Raw genomic sequence first — 22,166 nt, forward strand, 5'->3', positions numbered from 1 at the left:
GCTCCTCTCACTGCTCCTGCTCCTCTCACTGCTCCTGCTCCTCTCACTGCTCCTGCTCCTCTCACCGCTCCTCTCACTGCTCCTGCTCCTCTCACCGCTCCTCTCACTGCTCCTGCTCCTCTCACTGCTCCTGCTCCTCTCACTGCTCCTCTCACTGCTCCTGCTCCTCTCACTGCTCCTCTCACTGCTCCTCTCACTGCTCCTGCTCCTCTCACTGCTCCTCTCACTGCTCCTGCTCCTCTCACTGCTCCTGCTCTTCTCACTGCATCTCTCACTGATCCTGCTCCTCTCACTGCTCCTGCTCCTCTCACTGCTCCTGCTCCTCTCACTGCTCCTGCTCCTCTCACCGCTCCTCTCACTGCTCCTGCTCCTCTCACTGCTCCTGCTCCTCTCACCGCTCCTCTCACTGCTCCTGCTCCTCTCACTGCTCCTCTCACTGCTCCTGCTCCTCTCACTGCTCCTGCTCCTCTCACTGCTCCTGCTCTTCTCACTGCATCTCTCACTGATCCTGCTCCTCTCACTTCTCCTCTCACTGCTCCTGCTCCTCTCAGTTCTCCTGCTCCTCTCACTGCATCTATCACTGATCCTGCTCCTCTCACTTCTCCTCTCACTGCTCCTGCTCCTCTCAGTTCTCCTGCTCCTCTCACTGCATCTATCACTGCTCCTGCCACTGCATCTCTCACTGCTCCTGCTCCTCTCACTGCTCCTGCTCTTCTCCCTGGGCCCCTTGCTCTTACTCTTCCTCGTCCATACATTACAGTGTTTCTCTTTTTCTGTTTCTGTTTCCAAAAACATCACTCTTCAAAGTCCTCCTTTTATTGTATAAGTTTATTGTCTAAAAAATAAGCCCTGCCATTGAGTCTAAGCCAGATTGGAATCAGCTGTGGTTGGCCCAATTTACACAACATAAATCAGCTAAGATATATTGTTTTTGAACTGATATAATTGCAGAAGCATAGGTTTTTATACTCTATCTAAGGTTTGGAACATTGTTTTTGCTATTGTGGGATGTTGTGTGTTAACATTTGTAAATACTACAAAAACGATCCATAATTTTGTTGGGAGGTATAGCTTGTCTGTTCAGAATATGTAAGCATTGTGGAAATGTGTTCAATGACTCCATATTGTGTGAAAACGACATGAAATGTGTGAATGGTATGGCCACAATAGATAGATTCTGTGCTAATTGTGTTTAGAGTTTTGAAAAAGTGACAACTGCTTGGACAAATGCTTGTTAGCGACTGAAAAAAACTGTAAGACTGCAGTTTGTCCAATGGACTATTTGAAGCTTGAATACAAAAAAAATATGCAACAGCGTTTCGAATGTTTAATTGGTTTATTAAACATGAAAATCAACACATCCGGGATGTCTGAATATTGTCTTCCTGTACACAGAACGGTCCGCACAGATCAAATCAGCTCCAGTCCGTCACAGGACAGAATTACTTGTGTTTTCTCTTCTTCAAGAGTGCATCTCTTAACGCGATCTGAGAGGAAAACGAGAGAGGGGAATTCACTATTAATAAGAAATACTGCAGATACCCAAATACAACACACAAACTGAGGTTTCATGGTAAACTGCACAGATTAATTCCGTCTAAAGGTCATCCAGATGTGAAAGCAGCAGCAGGGCTCACCTGTTTATCTCTGAAGGAGCGTTTGCCTTTGGTCCTCACATCCTGACTGTGTCTCATCATGATGAAGTTCTTTTTTCGTTTCTTCTCTTTGTTACTGGTGCTGGCGAACGGGTTTAGCTTACTCCTCTTTTTAACAAACTCTTTCCTATCTGTCCGCCCAGCCTGAGAACGAAAAATGTCAAATATAGAAATTGTAAACAGTTTAACTTTTAATCTTGTTTTTCATTCATATGAGTAGTTAAAAAAAATAATATGCGTTTTCTTCTTTCAACATGCATACATAGGCTATATATATGTATGTGTGTGACTCTGGACCACAAAACCAATCTTAAGTCGCTGGGGTATATTTTTAGCAATAGCCAAAAAAAATATTGTATGGGTCAAAATTATCGATTTTTCTTTAATGCCAAAAAATCATTAGGATATTAAGTAAAGATCATGTTCCATTTGGACAACTTTAAAGGCAGTTTTTAGATTTTTTTTGCACCCTCTGATTGCAGATTTTCAAATAGTTGTTTCTTGGCCGAATAATGTCCGATCCTAATTAACCATGCTTTTTTTTTCTAAAAGTTTGTGGTCAGTAAGATTTTTTTATTTTTATGTTTTTGAAAGAGACTTTTGAATTACTTGAGCTAAGAATACAGTAAAAACACTAACAGTAACGTTGTGAAATTACAAATTAGTTTTTTTTTTTTTTACAAATTATTTAACTTTTTATATTTTCTACTTGAATATGATATTCTATTGCTATGATTCCTATGATAGCAAATCAGAATGTTTTAGCATCTTTTCTCCAGTCTTCAGTGCCATATGATCCTTTAGAAATTTTTCTAATATTTGCTGAAACATTCTTTACAGTTTTGATGCTCAAAAGTAAAAAAAAAAAAATTTGGTTTGTAACAGAAATCTTTGTAACATTATAAAAGGTATTAACTGTCACTCTTTACTGAAAATAAAATAAAATACTGACCCTCAAACTTTAGCAAGCACGCACACAAATATCTCAGAATTTCAGGTAAAAAAAAAAAAAGGAATAAGTAATTTTCATTTATCATTTCCAGACTCACCATGGCTGTTGCCAGCCGTGTTTCTTTGTCAGATTTGGGTTTCTTGTGAAGACGCTCAATGTCTCTTAGACTAAGCAACTCGCCCCTGAAGAAAAAACATTCTATCACTGTTCAATTCATTTTATTATTCTCATATTTTTACAAATTCCTGACAGAACGTTTCTAAAATCCTTTCAGTAAGGAAACCTCGACACATCCTACCTCTCCCCCTCTTCGTCACTTTCCACGTTCTTCCTCTTCTGTCCCTTTCCGGGGGCAGAGCTGACCTCTTTGGCCATCTGAGCGATGCGGATCTTCTTGAAGTCGTCCTGCGTGAGGAGTCGACTGGTGCTGACTGCCGCAGCTTTAGCTTTGCGCTCGTCCTCTGGAATATTCTGTAATTTCTCAGCCTTACATTCAAAAACACAAAGTGGGTTCATCTGCACCGTTTTCCACCATTACAATCAAATCAAGTGTTTAAGTCAAAGATCCTCACCACTTCTGTTTGATCTTCATCAGAGGAGTGATGGACGTTCACCCACTCGCCATCATCATCATCCTCACTCATGCTAGCGCTCTCCCAGCCTTCTATTAGAAAGAGATGGTCAGAGATTTCAATGTGTCTTAAAATCACATTATACTCTTTGCAATAATAAGCTAATGTTAATACAGCTTTTCACACACCTTCATCATCTTCTTCATCTACGTTTTCCTTTACTTCTAGCACCTCAGCTCCAGGGATGTAGTCTTTGGCCTCCAGTTCTCCGTAGTTCTGGATTTTGGCCTCCTTGGAGGATTCTGTGGGCTTCCCCTGATAACAAAATAAAAGTGAATATCTGAATGTACTCAACCGTACAAAAGACTGGGGTCTGCAAAGTTTAATGACAAAATGTTTTTATTCTCGTCAAGGCTGCATTTATTTATTACCTGCAATACTGCAATATTGTGAAATATTATTACAATTTAAAATAAATGTTTTCTATGTTAATACATTTTCAAATGTAATTTATTCCTGTGAAGCAAAGCTGAATTTTCAGCATCATTACTCCAGTCTCCAGTGTCACATGATCCTTCAGAAATCATTTTAATATGTTGATCTACCGCTCAAGAAACATTTCTTATTATCTATGTTGAAAGCAGCAGTCCCGCTTAATATTTTAGTGAAACCTGATATATTTTTATGCCATTTATTCAAGACATGTATATTTCTATAATGTAATGTTTTAGGCTTCTCACCCGGTCTCTTCTGTGTAGCATGTGTGGATTGAGATCTCTGAACAGCTGGATAAGACCTCTGGCAGACATCACAACATCTGGAAGATAAAGACAGACAATATTCAAAGCAAACTCTATGCTTATATCATAATTTTATACTAAATAGCTGCATGTAATGAACAGACGATGATCAATAATGATAACAAACGGCATACTTTTATCTTTGTGAGATTTGTACTGCGCCAGATCTTGAAGCAGATCTTCTGACATCGAGAGAGGACAGCGGGCAACCAATTCTTTTATGGCGTTGATTCTGTGAGATGAGGATGAACAAGAGAGAGCTATCATGAGAGGAGCAAATTACAGTATTTTGCATTATGTAATTTCCCGTTTCTTTGTATTTGAGTCGGATTTCCACTGCGCCTACCCAACTGTCATGGCCTCTCCTGAATTTCTGTCCGTTACAAAGTTATTGGCGATGGTCTTGATGACGGGCTCAATGATCTGTAGACGGAACAGGGATTTATTTATTACTTAAACTTAACTTGCAATTATTCAAATGTTTGGGTCAGTAAGATTTTTCTTAAATGTTATTACAACATAAAGTAACTTTTCTATTTGAATAGATTTTAAAATTTAATTTTATTTACATTTAAAATGTAATTATATCTACGAGTCACATGATCCTTCACAAATCATTCTAATATACTGATTTGCTGCTCAAGAAACATTTCTTATTATTATCAGTGTTGATTTATCACTTTTGATCAATTGCATGAATCTTTGCAGAATAAAAGCATTATTTATTATGATTGTTTTTTTTTCAAAAAACGTATAAATTATTATAAAGTCATCATGATCAGTTCTTACCTCTGGAGGGACCAGCTGATGCGACGCCTGGGCGGCACACAACAGAATTTTGGTGACCTCTGAAAGAAAATGAATGAATGAACAAAGAGATCATAAACAGCCTCTAAAGATATGGATGAATATTACATAAGAGACATTCAAAAAAACATTACGACTCGGGTAAGTGTTTCATGAAGATCCGAGTGTTTACCTCTCTGATGGGGCTGAAGGAAGCGCTGGACAAATGGATAGAAATTAAAGAGGAAAAGCTGTAAAACAGAAGAAAAAAACAGGTTAAAGTAACTAATGGGAAAAGATTAAATTCTAAAATGCACAAGAATAATTAAATTGACTTATTAATGACCTCATGAATTCCCACAAGTCTAGAGATGAGCTCCATCATCATGATCTTCACTTCAAAACGCTCGTTTGAACTCTCCAGCTGCTTCAGGAGCTTCTCTGCAAAATCTGAACCACACAGATATTCGTTTCTAATCTAGGTGCTTTCATAGAAAGTGCTTCACAGTGACAGTTTATGGATCAACCCTTGTGTGGCTGAACCTGCAAGCTTTCAGTTACCAGATATTTCACCTCTTCATTGCATCATCATCATTCCACGTTTTTGTGCTCTCTCTCTCTCGGTGTGAAAGGGTGCCCTTACCTTGAGGGTCGTGAATCAAGTGGATGGCGGAGAAATTAAAAACCTCCACTTTTTTCTTCTTTTTATGTTTCTGAGAAAAGAAAATGAAATTTAGCAGTGAAATTAACAAGGAATATTATGATGAATTTAAACTTTTATTACGTTAAAGAGAATGTGACCATGGACCTCAAAACCAGTCATAAGATTCGAATTTTCAAAATTGCAATTTACACATCTCATATAAAAGATGAATACATAATCTTTCCATTGATGTATGGTTTATTAGGAACTGACAATATTTGGCCGAGCTCCAACTATTTGAAAATCTAGAATCTGAGGGTGCAAAAAAATCTAAATACTGAGGGAAAAGGCCTTAAAGTTGTCCAAATGAAGTTCTTAGCAATGCATATTACTAATAAAACATTATGTTTTAATTTATTTACAGTAGAAAAATGTACAAAATATATTCATGAAACATTATCTTTACTTTTTGGCATAAAAAAAAGCAATAATTCTGACCCATACAGTGCATTTTTGGCTGTTGCTACAAATACACCCCAGGGTCACACAAAGTCTATTCTCAGCCTCAGACGTCACACCCACGGACCGTATGCTAAACGTCTGATGCATATTGGACACAAAAGTGGAAACACTTCAGGAGTGTCTAAGTCGTCATCGGATTGGTTGAATTCTACAGGATTTCCGCGAGACATCCGTGTCGCGTTTTTTAACGTTCCTCCTGGAAACAAAGATACCGTGACACCAAACCCCCTCACGAAAGAAGAAAGCCGCCGTGTTTACAACTGTGACGACGAATGCTTATCAGGATCAACTAAACGCTGGATTTTCAAAAGTATGTGAAATATTTAAAGTTTGCGGCATAGAATCTTTAAAATATGTCCGGGAGTTTTACACACTGGTCTGTTATTGTGGTGACATTTCGTCGCCACATGACGATAAACGAAACAAACTGTGATTGGTTGTTTGACACGTCAGTCAAACGGCCTCATGGGCGGGCCTTGGCCAATGAAAGCCACCATGAATTCCAGAACCAGTCCCTGGCTACATATATAGTCTAACTGAAATAAAATAAAATCATCTTGATGGAATAAAATAACTAAAACTAAAGCTGAAATAAAAACAAATATATGAAAATATCAAAACACAACAGATTAAAATGAAAATATTGAAATAAAAACTAAAATAGCATCTAAAATGACTCGGAAACGAACAAACAAAACATTGATTAGCTGATTATGAAACACCAGATTTAACCTTGAGGACTTTCATGGCTTTCTCCAGTTTCTTCTTGTTTTTGGACGTTTTTTTTCCGGTTGAATATCGGACCATTAGATCTCTGGTTGTTGGCCCTTCGTCCTGCAGAGGAAAAACATATCACTTTGAATGATTTTTAAAAATAATAATAATATTTAAAGTAGACTACAATTCACAAGTTTGGGGTTAGTAAGATATTACAATGTTTTTGAAAGAAGTCTCTTATGAACATCAAGGCTAAAAGCAACAATACTGTAAAATATTATAATGTTAAAAAAAATTATCTATTTGGATACATTTTAAAATATAATTTCTTTCTGTGATGTGAAGCTGAATTTTCAGCACCATTCCTCCAGTCTTCAGTGTCACATGATCCTTCAGAAATCATTCTAATATACTGATTTGCTCAAGAAACATCTCTTATTATCAAAACACTCGTGCTGCTTAATACTGCGGAAAACCACGATACATAAAAGATTATCTGATGAACAGAAAGTTCAAAAGAACAGTTTTTATTTGAAATAGAAATATTGTGTAAGATTATAAATGTCTTTACTGTTACTTCTGATCATATAATGCATCCTTGCTGAATAAGTACCTCAGATTCTGAATCACTGTCTCTTTTTTCATCTTCATCTTTTCCCAGGAAGAACTTCAATCCAGCGACAAGGATCTGAGAGGAGATGAGATTTATTAACAAATTTATAATATAGTGTATGATAAATAAATAACTTGTCCTTAACTAATATTTCAATGCTGGAGATTCATATAAAGCCAAAAAACTGAACCTTTGTGACTTTGGAGAAACAAGCCGTGGTGATGACGTTTACGGTTTTGGTGTCATTCCTGGTAGGTTGAGTGAGAACAGAAAACAGAGTGAGTGCGGATCACACCTAATGGCATCATTTTATGCTACAAAGACACATCTGTTCAAGGACTCACCAGATGTTTCTTTTGTAAAGCTCAACCATTACATCTAGAGAGATCTTGGCAGCAGTGGGGTTTGAATCCCTCAGCATGGTGTACATGAAGTTCTGCAAGGTCTGAGCCCCAAAGGAAATACAAGAGCAGTGAGTCTTTATGTCAGTAAACAATTAATAAAGGGTAAATTATGAAATGCTACAGTCCTTCAATTATGTGACTTGAATGAAAAAATGAATAGTATGTCCAAGTGACTCACCGTGTTCATTTTGTTGTTCTTGTGCTTGGCATTGATATTTTTAATATCAGTCACAATATGGGTATATAAAGTCTGAGGAGACAGAGGACAATTTTTTTAGCAGTAAGCTTCGCAATAATTGAAATTCATAATTTGAAAACAGAATTGCAACTTTAATAACAGACCTTGCGCAAAAGTTTGTCATGACAGCGCAGCAGCTCAAAGAACAGTCCCAGAAGACTGGTGGGACTGATCAGATCTTTGTTCCTCAAGAGGATGAGAGCTTTACAAAACGTCTGAAAGAAGAAAACAGATCTTTAAACATAAAGAACATTGTCTTCCCTGAAAGACAGAGTATCTTGGAGTTTATACCTAGTAAACTCTAAACACTAACTGAACTGAATGTCATTAAAGATTTAAAAAAAAATGATGTTATTCACACCATCCTGAGATCTGGCTCCAGCACCGTATGATGGTTTAAGAGCAGATCAGTCAGCTGCTGTGGGAAATCGGACAGCTCCTCTAAGTAACAGTGTCCAACCTGACGACAAAATCACAGGCAGTCAATAACACAACAACAGTCGAAACACACTGAAATACAAGACCATGGAAACACCTCCATACCTGAGCCAGGAACATGACCAGCTCTGCCAGGTCTTTGTTGGATTTGTCAGGCTGATGTTTAAAGATCTCCACATTTGACTGATAGTGACGATACTGTTGCAAAAACTGGAATAACATAAAATTAAGATCATTTAGATTATATGGACCAAAGGTTAAGATCTTTATTCTGTAGAATTAACAAGTAGCTAGTAGGAAATCAATCGCTGATTAAATTAACTGCAGAACCCATCGGTGTTTATTATCTATAATAACAGAATACTTACTTGATGGTGGCACTATTTGAGTAACGTTAGTATAGTGAATAAACACTAGCGAAATTAAAAAGGATGCGACACTATTACTTACTGGAAAAAAAAGACTTCTAGTAACGTTAGGGTAAGTTTAATCAATATGTAATATCACGAAATTATTTAGTTAACTAGCGACGAGGCTAGTTAGTTGACAAATCTATAGTTTATTTACCTCCTCTGTGTAGGACTTCGGATCCCTCTTGATCAAATTTTGCAACTGTGGAAGGTTCGTCGGTAACTTGTTATTGTGACGACCCGACATTTTTTTTTTCTTCTAAATCTAGGCGTCAAATATAAACGTTTATTTGATTATCCGAGCAACAGCGTGGCTCATGAGGAGGTCGCCATGCTGCCTTCAAAATACGGAAAGACTGAAAGGACATTCCGGTTTTCAGACGCGTCACTTCTGGTATTTCGTCAAGCTTCGAATACGTTGTGAATCATTTGTTTCGAATCAGTATAACGTTATTTACAGGTGCTGCGTCCCTGTAAGCATTCAAACCTTTCTAAATAGTTTTCTTAATTAGAATTAGTATGTTCCACGCAGGCGTCCTCAGCGTGTGGTATTTAAAGCGCTTCGAAACAGTGAATCATATGGTGAATCGTTTGATTCAAATATTCGACATGGTTCGTTTCGTTCATTTAAATCAGAGGTTTTCAGCGGCCCCCACTGGACATCAGAGGTACTGCAGGAGACCCAATTTTTTTTTTTCATCGGTTTAAATATTTTTTTGTTACACTACGTATATTAGTCTAACTGAAAAAAAAACAACCTTTTATATTGTTTTGCTGCTGGTTGGTTGAGTTGCGAGTTTCTGCAGCGTCCGATTTTAAAAAGTAGTATTTTATATTTCTGATGAAAACATCGACTCCCGAGTCATTTTATAGTCTAATATGTAAAATAATATATATATATATATATATATATATATATATATATATATATATATATATATATATATATATATATATAAAGGGAGCACTGATAAATATGAACTTAATAGGCAATTTTTATATCAAACCAAGTAAAACCTGGTTGCATCCAAATAACATGAAAGACACATAATTTGAATAAATAATAAATAACTTGCACATCATTCATCACAGTTGCAGAAATGGCAAAAATACAATGATTAGAGAAAACCATTAAAGGCATGATATTCTTTTATTTACAAATTGCAAATTGTCCAGTATGTAACAGCTTTAAAACATATCAACAGATTTCATAAGATAAATATCACACTAAATATAACACTTTAAATTTCTTCCATCACCACTGGACACTCAGTGATTTCTAAAAGATTTACAAAGCAAATACTGTCTGTATTCTGTCAAGGCAATATTTCCACCATCATTTTGTTTAAAATACACAAGAATCATTTTGTACCACAAAAAAAAAATATATGAATTAATTTCTTTTTTTATTTGATCAAAAATCTTTAAGGAATCTATAAAAACAGTTTTTACCAAAAAAAAAAAAAGGGATAAATTATAAAAGAAGTAGCAGCCAACGGTCAAGAATGTAAGCGATAAGAATACACAAAATTCTGCAAGATTTGTACACGTCACTGACGTTCAAAAACATAATAAGACACATTTGTTCTGACGAGGTCAAAGCCCCTGATAGGAAAACATTGTGATGATATTTTCAGCTGATCTCTCGAGCCTATCAGAAGAGCAGAAAGGCACTGAGGTCCTCGCTTTATCCGGAGAGTTTCTCTTCGGCCTGCAGACATCTGAGCACATACAAGATGACCTGGTAGCAGAAAATATATTGTTCCTGGAGAGAAAAAAAAGGAAATGTTACTCACAAAAAAGCAGCAAAAATAACCTTCATTTAAATGCATCATCATAAAGCGGTTACCTCTGTTTGCACCATGCCCTGCCTCTGGAGTCTCATGGTACGGACCACATCTGATACGTCAAACTAATGAGAGGAAATGTGTGATTATTACATATAACCTCAATCATCACAAGTAGTTCCTGTTGCTCAGTGGTAGAGCATTGTGTTAGCAGCACAAAAACTCATGGGTTCATTTCCCAGGGAACACAAATATTGAAATAAAAAAGATGTATAGCCTGAATGCATTGTAAGTCGCTTCGGATAAAAGCGTCTGCTAAATGCATTAATGTAATTTAATGTAAACATGTATGTTAGATAATTTTGTTATCATTATATTATACTGCTTAAAGGTGCTTTCAGCATTTCCATCCATTTTATTAACTTTTGCCATTTATTTAGTTATTCTAAAGTGTTGCCATAAACAGATACCAATATTTTTTTTACCACTTACATCTACATCTTTACTGATGAGGCCAAGAACCACGTCTATGCAGATGAGCGTTCCTGATCGGCCAATCCCTGCACTGCAGTGGGTGATGATGGGCCCTGATTGGTGGACGTGTCTCATGTAGGAAATGAATGTCAGGAGCTGTTCCGGTTGAGTCGGTGTTCCATGGTCAGGCCAGCCTGTGTAGTTCAGATGAGTGACTCTCTGGATCTCATTAGTCTGCAAGAGAAAAATACACATGCAGATTTTTGATTTATAGAGATATGAGATATGTGTTTATTTGGCTTAGTGGCAGAGCATTGTGTTAGCAGCGCAAAAGGTTGTGGGTTCAATCCCCAGGGTACGCACATACTGATAAAAACTGAATGCACTGTAAGTCGCGTTTGGATAAAAGCGTCTGCTAAATGCATAATTGTAAAATATGATTATATAACTGCCTCTCACCTGGATGTCTTTGACTTCTATGAGGCGGATGACGAAGTTGTCCAGGTGCTGATCTTTAACCAGTGTGATCTGCAGCCGGTCGCTCACCATCTCGGGCGAGCGAGGCGTGTCGGGCCAGTACCTCTGACATTTCACCTTCCCCCCCTCCACTTCCTGTGTCATCATGGCGATCACGTTGGACTTCTGCTCCCAAACCATTTGCCAGAAGTCTCCCAGCGTGGTGGGCAGCGGCCCCTGGCATGCAATGTACAGGAAGTTCTCGTCTTTCACCGGCATCTTGATGAAGTTGGCATTGATGTAGCCGCCATCCTTCCCCAGCATGACCCTGGTTGTGTCGACTGAATCAAGAAGAAGAGAGATTCAATAGTCAATAGCACTTTATATAATACTGATTGTGTCAAAGCAGCTTCACAGAGATAAACAGGGAAATAGTGGAAATCAATTTTGGAAATTGTGGAAATTAACATACAAAAGGTCAGAGAAACACGCATTGTTTATACATCAGTGTTCTTCCTAACTCACATGGAATGATGTTCTTGTATCGGTTTTTCTTCTTGTTCTCTTTGGTCTGACCAATCAGACATTCATCCAAGGGGCGCAAATTCTGAAGGTTCTTTAAAAGAAAACACATATTTACCAATTAAAATGCGGAGTTTGTATCCATATTAGCATTAAAAGCTACATTCATGCCAAATTAATACTGGCATTCAAAATGTTGGGATCAGCAATATTGTTTAAGGTCTTTTATGCTCATCGAGGCTGCATTTATTTGATCAAAAATACGGTAAAAACATTGTGAAATATTGTAATCTTTTAAAATAACAATATACCATTTTAAGATTTATTAAAAATGTAATTTATTCCTGTGATACAAAGGTGAATTTTCAGCATCATTACTCCAGTCTTCAGTGTCACATGATCCTTCAGAAATCATTCTTGTTATTTCTTATTATCATCAATGCTGCCTGATAATTTTATGGAAATGCTTTTTTTTTTCTCCAGAATTCTTTGATGAATAGAAAGTTCAAAAGAACAGTGTTTGAAATAGACATTTTTGAAACATTATAAATGTCTTTATTGTCACTTCTGATCAATATAATGCATCTTTTCGAAAGAAATGTATTCATTTCTTTCAAAGAAATAAAAATAAAACGTGGTGTTAAACTTCTGCACATAAATATTTTCAAATATGCATGAAATAATTTAAGGCCAGTTTATATTTCTTGTAAGTGAATGAAATGTTCTAATATAAAAAATACAGACGTTCTCTACTTGTATAGTACAATGAAATATTTTCTGTACCTCAAACTCTTGCAGAGGAACTTTCTGTTCCAGCAGGCCTCTCATCATGCGGACTATAGTGTTGAGATTAGTGGATGTATAATGACCGTCAGGAACCACTTTCACCAGAGGAAGAGACGTCAACTCTTCCTCAGTGACAACTGGTCCATCTGAGAAAGAGAGAGTGAAAATAACAAGTGTAATACTTGCAATGAGACGACCCGGTTCAATGAATAAATCTGAGCTGAAGCTGACTGACCTTCAGTAAATTTAGAGTCGATGTTCTCCATCGGCAGCTCATCACTTCCCCATGTGATCTCATCCTCATCCAGCTGACCCGACGATGACTGCAGGGCACTAAGAAGAGAACGAGATTTGATCAGAACAAACCTGTTAGATGAAACCCTGCTTGAGGACATATCTGTCAGGGTCAGCCGTTCTTCTAAATCAAACCGTACACCATGAACTAATAAAACAACATGCAAGCGTAACTATAACAGCAGACATTCATACTGAGTTACAGTGAACTTTTGAACAGTAGTGTACTGTACATCCAAACAATATTTAATCTACTCTATACTGTATAAAGTGCTACAATACAGTAAGTACTGTATAAACTACAAAAAGCCTGAATTCAGTCATGTTTACAGAATAGAAAGTGTTTCAGAAAATCATGTTGATTAATAATAAAATGCACTGAATTTTACTACACAAACACACATGCTGCTGATGTAAAAGAACTCAAAGAGTAAGATGAAGGTAGAATTCTTTTTCTCACCTGATGTTGAGTGGGTCATCAACATTTTCTTCCTGCCACTCAGCCTTCCGAGACGCCTGAAGACAGAAAAACATAGCATGTAATTCAGATAAACAGATGCATTGTTTTAAGTCAATAATATCACTTTAAAGTGATTCACCAAATGATTCACTGTTTCCAAGTCCATTGTTATCAGACTGGGTCTTATGAACGCAGTTTGACTGCTGTAAAACTGCAGATATTCAAAGTTTAATTACAGATGGCTGTACCTCTGGGGAGTCTTCCGGCAGAGACGAGCCATCACAGTCTGTGTCCTCTGATAGGTCACCACTTCCTTCTGTTCCCTTCCCTTTCTCTACAGAGCCCGTGTCATAGTCTAGAACACACACACACACACACACAATGGTGATCAAGTACATACCCCACTCTCACATCTGTAGGTGACATTCAGATGACCCATCTGCCAGAATGATGTGAACTAAAAACACCATATATCATGGCCAAAAATATCAGCACCCTTAGTAAATATGATCAAAGGCGGCTGTGAAAATGTATATGCATTGTTAATCCTTTTGATCTTTTATTTAAAAAATTCACAAAAATGTACTATCCATTGGATAATAAGAATGTATAATGGGAGGGAAGTATCATAATGAAATAAATGTTTTTCTCTAATACACATTGGCCACAATTAATGGCACCCTTTTTTTCAATACTCTTTGAAGCCTCCATTTGCCAGTTTAACAGGTCTAAATTCTCTCCTATAATGCCTGATGAGGTTAGAGAACACCTGACAAGAGATCAGTGACCATTCCTTCATCCAGAATCACTCCAGACCCTTCAGATTCCCAGCTTCTCCTCTTCAGTTCACCACACTCATTTTCTGTAGGGTTCAGGTCAGAGGACTGGAATTTCTCTAGCAGAAGCTTGGTTTTGAGCTCAGTGACCCATTTCGGTGTTGTTTTTGAGGTTTGTGTTTGGATTATTGTACGGTTGGAAGATCCAAACATGGCCCATTATAAGATTTCTAACAGAGTCAGTCACTTACTGATATTTTTATCTGTTGGTATTTAATAGAATCCATGATGCCATGTAGATGTCCAGGACCTCCAGCAGAAATATAGGCCCACAATATCAAAAATACAGCAGTATATTTCATTGTACACATGTGGTACTTTTTATCTCTGTGTTCACCTGTTCACCTGTGTTTGCTGTTAAAAAGCTCATTCTTTAGTTTCATCTCACCATAGAAGCCAGTCCCATTTCTTGAATCTTTCTTGAAACCCTCCCAAACAACATGTGGTGATGTAGGTGCTGTTGGAATTTTTTTTTTTAAAGGTTTTCTGAACCAGAAACTAAACTATTTTCTGCAGTTCTCCAGCTGTGATCCTTGGAGAGTCTTTAGCCACTCAAACTCTCCTTCTCACCATGCATTACGACAATATAGACACACGTCCTCTTCCAGGCAGATTCGTAACATTTTACGTTGATTGGAAATTCTTATGTATTGCCCTGATGGTGGAAATGGGAATTTCCACTGCTCTAGCTCTTTTCTTAAAGCCACTTCACCAATTTGTGAAGCTCAATTATCTTTTGCTGCACATCAGAAATATATTCTTTGGTTTTTCTGATTGTGATGGATGATTAAGGGCATTTGGGCTTTGTTTTCCCTCCTCGTTATATTCCTGTGAAACAGGTAGCCATGGCTGGATAATTTCATGTTTATAATCACGTTGAAGTGGTCAAAATTGTGAATATGAATGGGAATATACTTCAGAGATATTTTACTCACAAGAATTTCAAGGGGTGCCAATAATTGTGTCCAACGAGTATTTGAGAAAAACCTTTATTTCATAATGATATTCCCCCCATTTTAAATTCTTAATATCCAATGAAAGGATACATTTTGGTAAATTTTTTAAATAAAAGATCAAAAGGATTAACAATGCAGATGAATTTTCACAGCCTTCTTTTATATTTTTGAATTTTCACAGCCTTCATATTTACCAAGGGTGTCGATATTTTTGGCCATGATTGTATGCATGTATGTATATAAACCTTTTCATGAAATAACTTGACCTTTGCTTGAAATAAAATAAAAATCAAGTGAAATCGCTATAATGTGCTTGATAAACGAATCCTTAAAATATTTAATTAACGTAATGAAAATATAGAAATATTTCAAAACTAATGAAAAGTAAAACAAAATTTCTAAAACAAATTACTTATATTCAAATATAAACATATAATTTAATATTTAATTTTATTGCTTTGATGGTATGTTAATATATTTAAAAATGTATTATATTAAAAAGTAAAGCATCATTAAATATTATAATTAAATGTTATAATGAAATGATTAATGTTTAATAAAACTGAACTAAACTAATTAAACATTTGAATAAAATCTATAGTAGGAACTCAATGCTACTAAAATCAGCTGGTCACGTGATCTTTACTGTACCTATAGGAGGGAGGGGAGGTGGGTTGTTGGTCTTGCTTTGCTCTGATGGCGTCTGGATTTTTGTCTTCACACCGCTGTCCTCACTCACATCTGAAACAGATTTTTGCAAGACTAAATTATTGCTCTTTTTTTTATGCAATAAAAATACAAAAGTAAACATATTTAAATAAATTAAAGAAAGAACCCTAAATAATTTTTCTTAAATATTATTTTAAAGATGCATATATTTAGTAAATATATGCACACATGACATATGCATCTAAAATATAGATATTTATTTTCTTAAAACATTTGTATTTTATATTACAAATTTATTATTTTTATATTTGAGATTGACTTGTAGGCTGTACCGTTGTTGCCATTTACACCGTTGGATTTAAGAGGCAGAAAGCCCAGGTACGTGTTGGGCATTTGTTCAAGTGGACGGGAGACGGTGAGGTGCACCAAGCCTTTAGCTTTACGGATGGTGGTGACGGCTTCAGAGTGAGACACGCCGATCATCAGATCCTCATTGACCTGTACATAAACGCAACCACTGAATTAGCTTTCAGAGCTTGTGTACAATGTACTGCATTTTTCCAAAAGAAACGCTGGTTACGGACCTTCAGTAAACGATCGCCAACTTGCAATGTGCCCGCAGTGTCTGCAGTGCCTCCCGGTGTGATGGACTTCACAAAAATACCCCTCTCTCCACCAATCACAGAAAAGCCCAGGCCCCCTGCTGGCGGCTTCTCCAACTGCAGCTTCACAATCTGCTCCTGTAAACACATTAGACCAGAAAAGGGTTAAATAAAGAATTCAGAAAGAATGAGATAAGAAAGGGAGATAAGTTGACAATGAAATCACATTAACAATTCCCATGAATTCAAAGACGAGAGAAGCCTTGATTGTTTGCCGCTCGCTGTGGCGTTTCCTAAGAATCGCCTCGAATTCCTCTCACCAGTTCCTCTAGTAGCTCACAGACCGCAGAAATCTGAGCTGTCCGTGTGAGCTGCCTCAGTTTAAATTTCAGGCCGATTGTGTCCCGTCTCACAAGCCACAAAATAACAGCACCCAAACTATAAAATCAAGCCTGAGAAGTTTCTGTTTCTGAAGTCGGTCTATATAGTGAGAAAACATTCAGCCAGAGCAGAATCGATCAATATTAGCTAATAGTTTACCAGAAGTTCTACAGATCCTCACCTCAGCGGGACAGATACCGGATAGGGCCTCGAATTCACTACCATCGTTGCTATGGAGATAACCTATGATACAAAGAGAGAAATGAGGCCACTGTGTAAATTACTCCGATTACAAGCAGAAGAGTAACAGCACTACGAACTCAAGCATCAGAATTGAACCAAATCACAAGAAAAGTAAAGCTATAAGCCAGATATAAACTGGATAATGTGTTAAAATGGTTTTACCGTAGTTAAAAGGTGATGTTAGCTTAAAGTCTTATGAGAGACAAACGTTTTAGAATATAATAGAACTAGGTTAGCATTTCCTGGAGGTTTATAGTTTTAGGTTTTTGCTTTCTGCTTGTTTCTGTGTAAATGACCAATGAGAATTCAGTATACAGATTTTAATATATGCAAGAAAGAAGAAACACTGGAATTGTAGCATGCAAATATGATGATGACATCTTCACTGGTGGTTACATTACACCAGCATTACATCAGTTTAAGTCAATGGGTGCTTTACAAACATTTAGAATTTATTTTGAATTTAAAGAAATTAATACTTTTATTTAGCAAGGATGCATTGATTTTATTAAATGAGACGGTACAGACATTTATAATGTTTCTGTTAAATACATACTAAACTTTCTACTAAAAAAATAAAATAAAAATCACAGTTTTCAACACTGATAACAATAAAAATGTTTTTCTAAAGAACTGCTCAAACCAGCATGTGTCTGAAGATAGGATCATGTGAAAATGATGTGATGCTGAGGATTGGATAAATGGAGCAAATCCAGTTTTGCATGACAATAATTAATTACATGTTAAAATATATTCAAATAGAAGACAGTTTGACAATATGACTTGTTTTACTGTATTTTAATCAAATAAATGCAACCTTGGTGAGCATAAAGATAAACAAAAAAAAGTCATACCGACCCCAAACTATAGGACATTGATTCAATTCTGACAAAAGTGTGCAGTTACTGCTAGTTTAATTCCGTTACACTTACCGTTCATGCTCTGCGAGACTTTAGGACTGATGTTATTGTTTAGTAATGAAATCTGCTCCTCACCCGGAAAAACAGGCTTCCCATCCCTGCAGAAATATAGGTCGATAGCGGCATCCGTTCAGAAGTATTACACATTTCACACAACAACTGACAACAAAGGTCCATCGAAAGTATCTTACCAACACCTGAAAGTAATATGGATGAACTTGGAGGTGTTTCGGTGAACATGCAGCGAGTCACATGACGCGAGCGACTCACCTGGTGGCTTTGAGACTGAGATTCCTCAGTGACAGCTGCAGGAGTCTGCGGCTCTCGCTCAAGGTCAGATCCTGCGTCGGAGCGCCGTTGATGTAATGTATGATATCCAAGTGCCTCAAACTGCCTTCCTCAGAGGCCACGGATCCTGGGATGATGTCCTTTATGTACAGCACGCCCAACCCACTGTCACTTCCTCCATCGAGAACAAGCCCTGCAAGAGACGCCCAGAAAACAAACACTTAACACCATCTTCTTTTTCTTCTTTCTTTTGCTTTTTTGTGAGCAAGCTGAAACGTGACACTCTTATCTGGCTTGTTGTCTATCCCCGTGAGCTCATTTTTCCAGAGAAACGCAGGTGGGCTTTGTTTATTCTGATGGATATCTGTGTTTTTGTGTGACCCTGTAAAGCCCCGTTGACCTCTTGTGGTCAAATAATACTAACGTGCCTCACAAATTGGTCGAATGCAGCAAAATACACTTAGTCAGCAGCATTCTGGTTATTTCTGAGAACACCGAAGGCACTGAGTGGTAAAGAGGATCGGATTTCATATACGTTGATGTTTCCATTACCTAAGGACTCGTCGTGACACTGAAATATGATGTCGGGGAGGAGGTGGGCCTCTGTTGGGGGTTTGGGAGGTTCAAGGATGCGGCCGACCACGAGGTCCACGACTTTGGGGGCTGCACGCACCAGGTTGACCACCTCGGTGTGATTCATGCCGGACACATCTGTGTTACTGACCTATTAACAGAGGAAGAAGAATGAAGATGCATTATAATTTGTAAAATAAAAACTTTAAAACCAGCTTTTAGTCTGTGTGTAGACAGTGTGCTGATAAAAGCCTATGAAATTAACCCTTTAGCAGACATACCAACCAGAAAATGGACTAAAAGTAAAAGACTCTTGTTTCCAGGGGAGTTTGGAAATGTTCGTCCAATATAATACTCTAAAATCAGAAGGTATGCTACCTGCCAGGGTTATTATAGTTAACTAAAACTAAAAACATTTAAAAGGCGTTTTTCTTCTTTGAAATGTAATAAACATGAACTGAAATAAAATATTATAAAAAATTAATTTAAAGAAATGTATGTTCAAAATATTTTATTTTTATAAACATTTTTTTCTTTTTTCATTTAGTTAAATTTGAAGAAAAAAAGACTTAAAATTAAAATGTGTGTGTATATATATATATATATATATATATATATATATACACACACATTTTAATTTTAAGTCTTTTTTTCTTCAAATTAACTACTAAGTTAATTTCATATATACTATATATATATATATATATATATATATATATATATATATATATATATATATATATATATATATATATATATATATATATATATAGTATATATATATATAGAGAGAGAGAGAGAGAGAGAAAACAATTATATATTAAATACAAATACAAATATTAAATACAAATACAAGCATTAAATACAAAAGATTTCTCAAATAAAAGTTCCCTAAAAATAAATTACTTTCAGTTGTAATAATATTTCACAATGTTACTGTTTTTTCAGTATTTCTGATCAAATAAATGCAGGGATTTCCTTCTTGGCGACGCTGTACCATTATCATGCGATCCCCTGGACGCAGTCGGCCGTCTCCTTTAGCAGGGTCCTGGATAATGTCATGAATGTAGCAATTGTTGTCGTTCCCTTTAGTAAGGGTGAAACCTAGACTTCCTTTATCAGACTTCACCAGAGAAACCTTCAGCTCCACCTCCTGTAATGACAAACAGTCCTGTCTTTATCACAACACAGAAGTCACACTTTGGATCTATAACACATGCAGGATATTCCACCAGGAATTCTCTAAAGAAGATCATTTGGATTAAATCGGTCGAGCGTGTGTCATGCTAACGGTCACTCACAGGAATGAACTCGTCCTCCTGCTCCTGGCCATGATCTGGCAAACAGAGGTTATCCAGGTTTGGCAGTGGTGGAGGAAGAGGGTCTGGACTGGGGCTCAGGATCCCAATCTGAGACAGGGCTGGAGAAGATGACACACGAACTGCAGAACTGTCCAAATCACTGGATGAAGATGATGAAAGAAGGATACAGAGAGGACATGGAACATAATTAATAAACCTGCATTCTGCGACATTTATGGAAAAAAAGGTGAGGTGAACCATCTAAAAGAGGGAATAAATTGATTTATTATATTACATTACATAAACATTACATTACATATATATATATATATATATATATATATATATATATATATATATATATATATATATATATATATATATTAGGGCCGGGACTCAATTAAAAAAATTAATCTAATTAATTAGAGGCTTTGTAATTAATTAATCGAAATTAATCGCATTTTAATCTCATATAAATATTTGACCTGAGAACAGTGAGAAGTAATTTTTTTTCACATGGATTTATAGTATACCACTGAATAATGACTGAATACATAAGCTTAAGCAACAAAATATTGTTTATTTTTGTTCAACCAAGTCTAGCAGACCAGTGCAATTTTTGCCATGAAGTGTAGCAATAGCATATTTAGAAACAATTTAGAAATAGTACATTTCAGAAATTCAGGAAGCTTATAGGTGCTGGAACCTTCTGTAAAGTGTTTTTTGTTTTTAAGTAAAACACAATACTGTCAATTACATTCAGAACATTGGAAACACTGACTATTAGAAAACATCTCTCTGTTGCTTCAGAGGCCATAACATACTAAGTCCAACTCTCAATAACCTTGGCCAAAACAATAAAGAGTTCAACATAAACTGCCAGTTGCACCAACAAAATAATACATAGTTCAACATAAAGTGTAAAAGAATTTTTTTTTCTGTAATTAATTAATCTTAGTTAACGCGTTAATTTTTGTGTAATTAATTAATCTCAATTAACGCGTTAAAGTCCCGGCCCTAATATATATATATATATATATATATATATATATATATATATATATACACACACACCGTATTTTTCGGACTACAAGTCGCACTTTTTTCATAGTTTGGCTGGTCCTGCAACTTATAGTCAGGTGCGACTTCTTTATCAAAATAAATTTGACATGAACCAAGAGAAAATATTGCCGTCTACAGCCGCGAGAGGGCGCTCTATGTCTTCAGTGTAGACTACAGGAGAACTGAGCAGCACTGAAGACATAGAGCGCCCTCTCATGGCTGTAGACAGTAATGTTTTCTCTTGGTTCTAAATAAATGCGACTTATAGTCCAGTGCGACTCATATATGTTTTATATATGTTTATGACGTATTTTTGGACTGATGCGACTTATAGTCCGAAAAATACGGTGTGTATATTCGACATTGAAATCAAGCAAAATAAATCTTAAAGGAAACTGGGCAAACTTGCATTTGTTTACATACTAATAGATACTAAAACACACTGACTGTTCCTGTTATTTTATTATTTTCACTTCTGCTCATAAGATTGTCAGAGCAAACTTCGGTCACAAGAAGCCACGTCGATCTCTATATACAGACCTCTATCACACTGGATGCATCAGTGCAAACAAGTGTTTCACCGCTGCTGAGTCACATGACACTCCCACAGGAGAGAATTAGCTCTGTCACACCTCAACTCCTGGGCCCAATTATATTAAACAGCCAAGTTTGCTTATGCAAGAACAGCGTTTACTTCTAAAAGACTTGTTTAGACTGACAAAGCCAAGTTATTAGAAGCTCTTACATGCAAGCACATATATTAACGATAAAAACATTTGTCCTTATGCTTTAAGAATATATTTCTG

General features: G+C 36.5%; 2 protein-coding genes across 6 annotated transcripts in view; both read right to left on the reverse strand.

The window, feature by feature from the left end:
• Positions 1 to 1,314: 1,314 nt before the first annotated feature.
• sdad1 (SDA1 domain containing 1) lies at positions 1,315 to 9,117 on the reverse strand. Of its 2 annotated transcripts, none has more exons than XM_026235160.1 (22): positions 8,908 to 9,117; positions 8,446 to 8,550; positions 8,264 to 8,362; positions 8,007 to 8,117; positions 7,843 to 7,914; positions 7,605 to 7,705; positions 7,451 to 7,508; positions 7,261 to 7,335; positions 6,663 to 6,764; positions 5,409 to 5,478; positions 5,112 to 5,215; positions 4,959 to 5,016; positions 4,769 to 4,827; positions 4,326 to 4,402; positions 4,114 to 4,211; positions 3,920 to 3,996; positions 3,368 to 3,494; positions 3,180 to 3,268; positions 2,906 to 3,093; positions 2,705 to 2,789; positions 1,638 to 1,799; positions 1,315 to 1,487 (listed from the first exon to the last, which is right to left on the reverse strand). In XM_026235160.1, the coding sequence occupies exons 1-22, from the start codon at positions 8,995 to 8,997 to the stop codon at positions 1,443 to 1,445; spliced, it is 2,052 nt and encodes a 683-aa protein (XP_026090945.1). In that variant the 5' UTR covers positions 8,998 to 9,117; the 3' UTR covers positions 1,315 to 1,442. The 2 variants fall into 2 exon arrangements, with proteins under 2 accessions (XP_026090945.1, XP_026090944.1); XM_026235159.1 differs by having other exon boundaries at positions 3,180 to 3,271.
• Positions 9,118 to 9,881: 764 nt separating this feature from the next.
• The window catches only part of LOC113064387 (tyrosine-protein phosphatase non-receptor type 13-like), a 65,649-nt gene continuing 53,364 nt past the window's right edge, over positions 9,882 to 22,166 (reverse strand). For all 4 annotated transcript variants that reach the window (XM_026235161.1, XM_026235163.1, XM_026235162.1 and 1 more), the window contains 18 exons: positions 20,299 to 20,458; positions 19,995 to 20,150; positions 18,977 to 19,148; positions 18,407 to 18,617; positions 18,149 to 18,234; positions 17,155 to 17,216; positions 16,575 to 16,730; positions 16,323 to 16,488; positions 15,973 to 16,062; positions 13,778 to 13,884; positions 13,530 to 13,585; positions 13,011 to 13,108; positions 12,773 to 12,921; positions 11,993 to 12,083; positions 11,471 to 11,808; positions 11,030 to 11,245; positions 10,600 to 10,662; positions 9,882 to 10,515 (listed from right to left, as the gene is read on the reverse strand). In XM_026235161.1, coding sequence (XP_026090946.1) covers positions 10,438 to 10,515; positions 10,600 to 10,662; positions 11,030 to 11,245; positions 11,471 to 11,808; positions 11,993 to 12,083; positions 12,773 to 12,921; positions 13,011 to 13,108; positions 13,530 to 13,585; positions 13,778 to 13,884; positions 15,973 to 16,062; positions 16,323 to 16,488; positions 16,575 to 16,730; positions 17,155 to 17,216; positions 18,149 to 18,234; positions 18,407 to 18,617; positions 18,977 to 19,148; positions 19,995 to 20,150; positions 20,299 to 20,458 — 2,455 coding nt within the window. In that variant the 3' untranslated portion in view covers positions 9,882 to 10,437. The remainder of the gene's footprint in view (positions 10,516 to 10,599; positions 10,663 to 11,029; positions 11,246 to 11,470; positions 11,809 to 11,992; positions 12,084 to 12,772; positions 12,922 to 13,010; positions 13,109 to 13,529; positions 13,586 to 13,777; positions 13,885 to 15,972; positions 16,063 to 16,322; positions 16,489 to 16,574; positions 16,731 to 17,154; positions 17,217 to 18,148; positions 18,235 to 18,406; positions 18,618 to 18,976; positions 19,149 to 19,994; positions 20,151 to 20,298; positions 20,459 to 22,166) is intronic.

This window comes from Carassius auratus, chromosome 46 (genome assembly GCF_003368295.1).
Source record: "Carassius auratus strain Wakin chromosome 46, ASM336829v1, whole genome shotgun sequence".
Lineage (NCBI taxonomy): Eukaryota > Metazoa > Chordata > Actinopteri > Cypriniformes > Cyprinidae > Carassius > Carassius auratus.

Bases quoted from the DNA above. Each gene is read 5' to 3' on its own strand.
- sdad1 (XM_026235159.1), bottom strand. From the start codon at position 8,997: ATGTCGGGTCGTCACAATAACAAGTTACCGACGAACCTTCCACAGTTG. The intron at 8,118-8,263 runs GTGTGAATAACA...TTCTTCTTTCAG, and splicing joins TGGAGCCAGATCTCAGGATG to ACGTTTTGTAAAGCTCTCAT. The intron at 4,212-4,325 runs GTAGGCGCAGTG...CTCATCTCACAG, and splicing joins GGAGAGGCCATGACAGTTGG to AATCAACGCCATAAAAGAAT.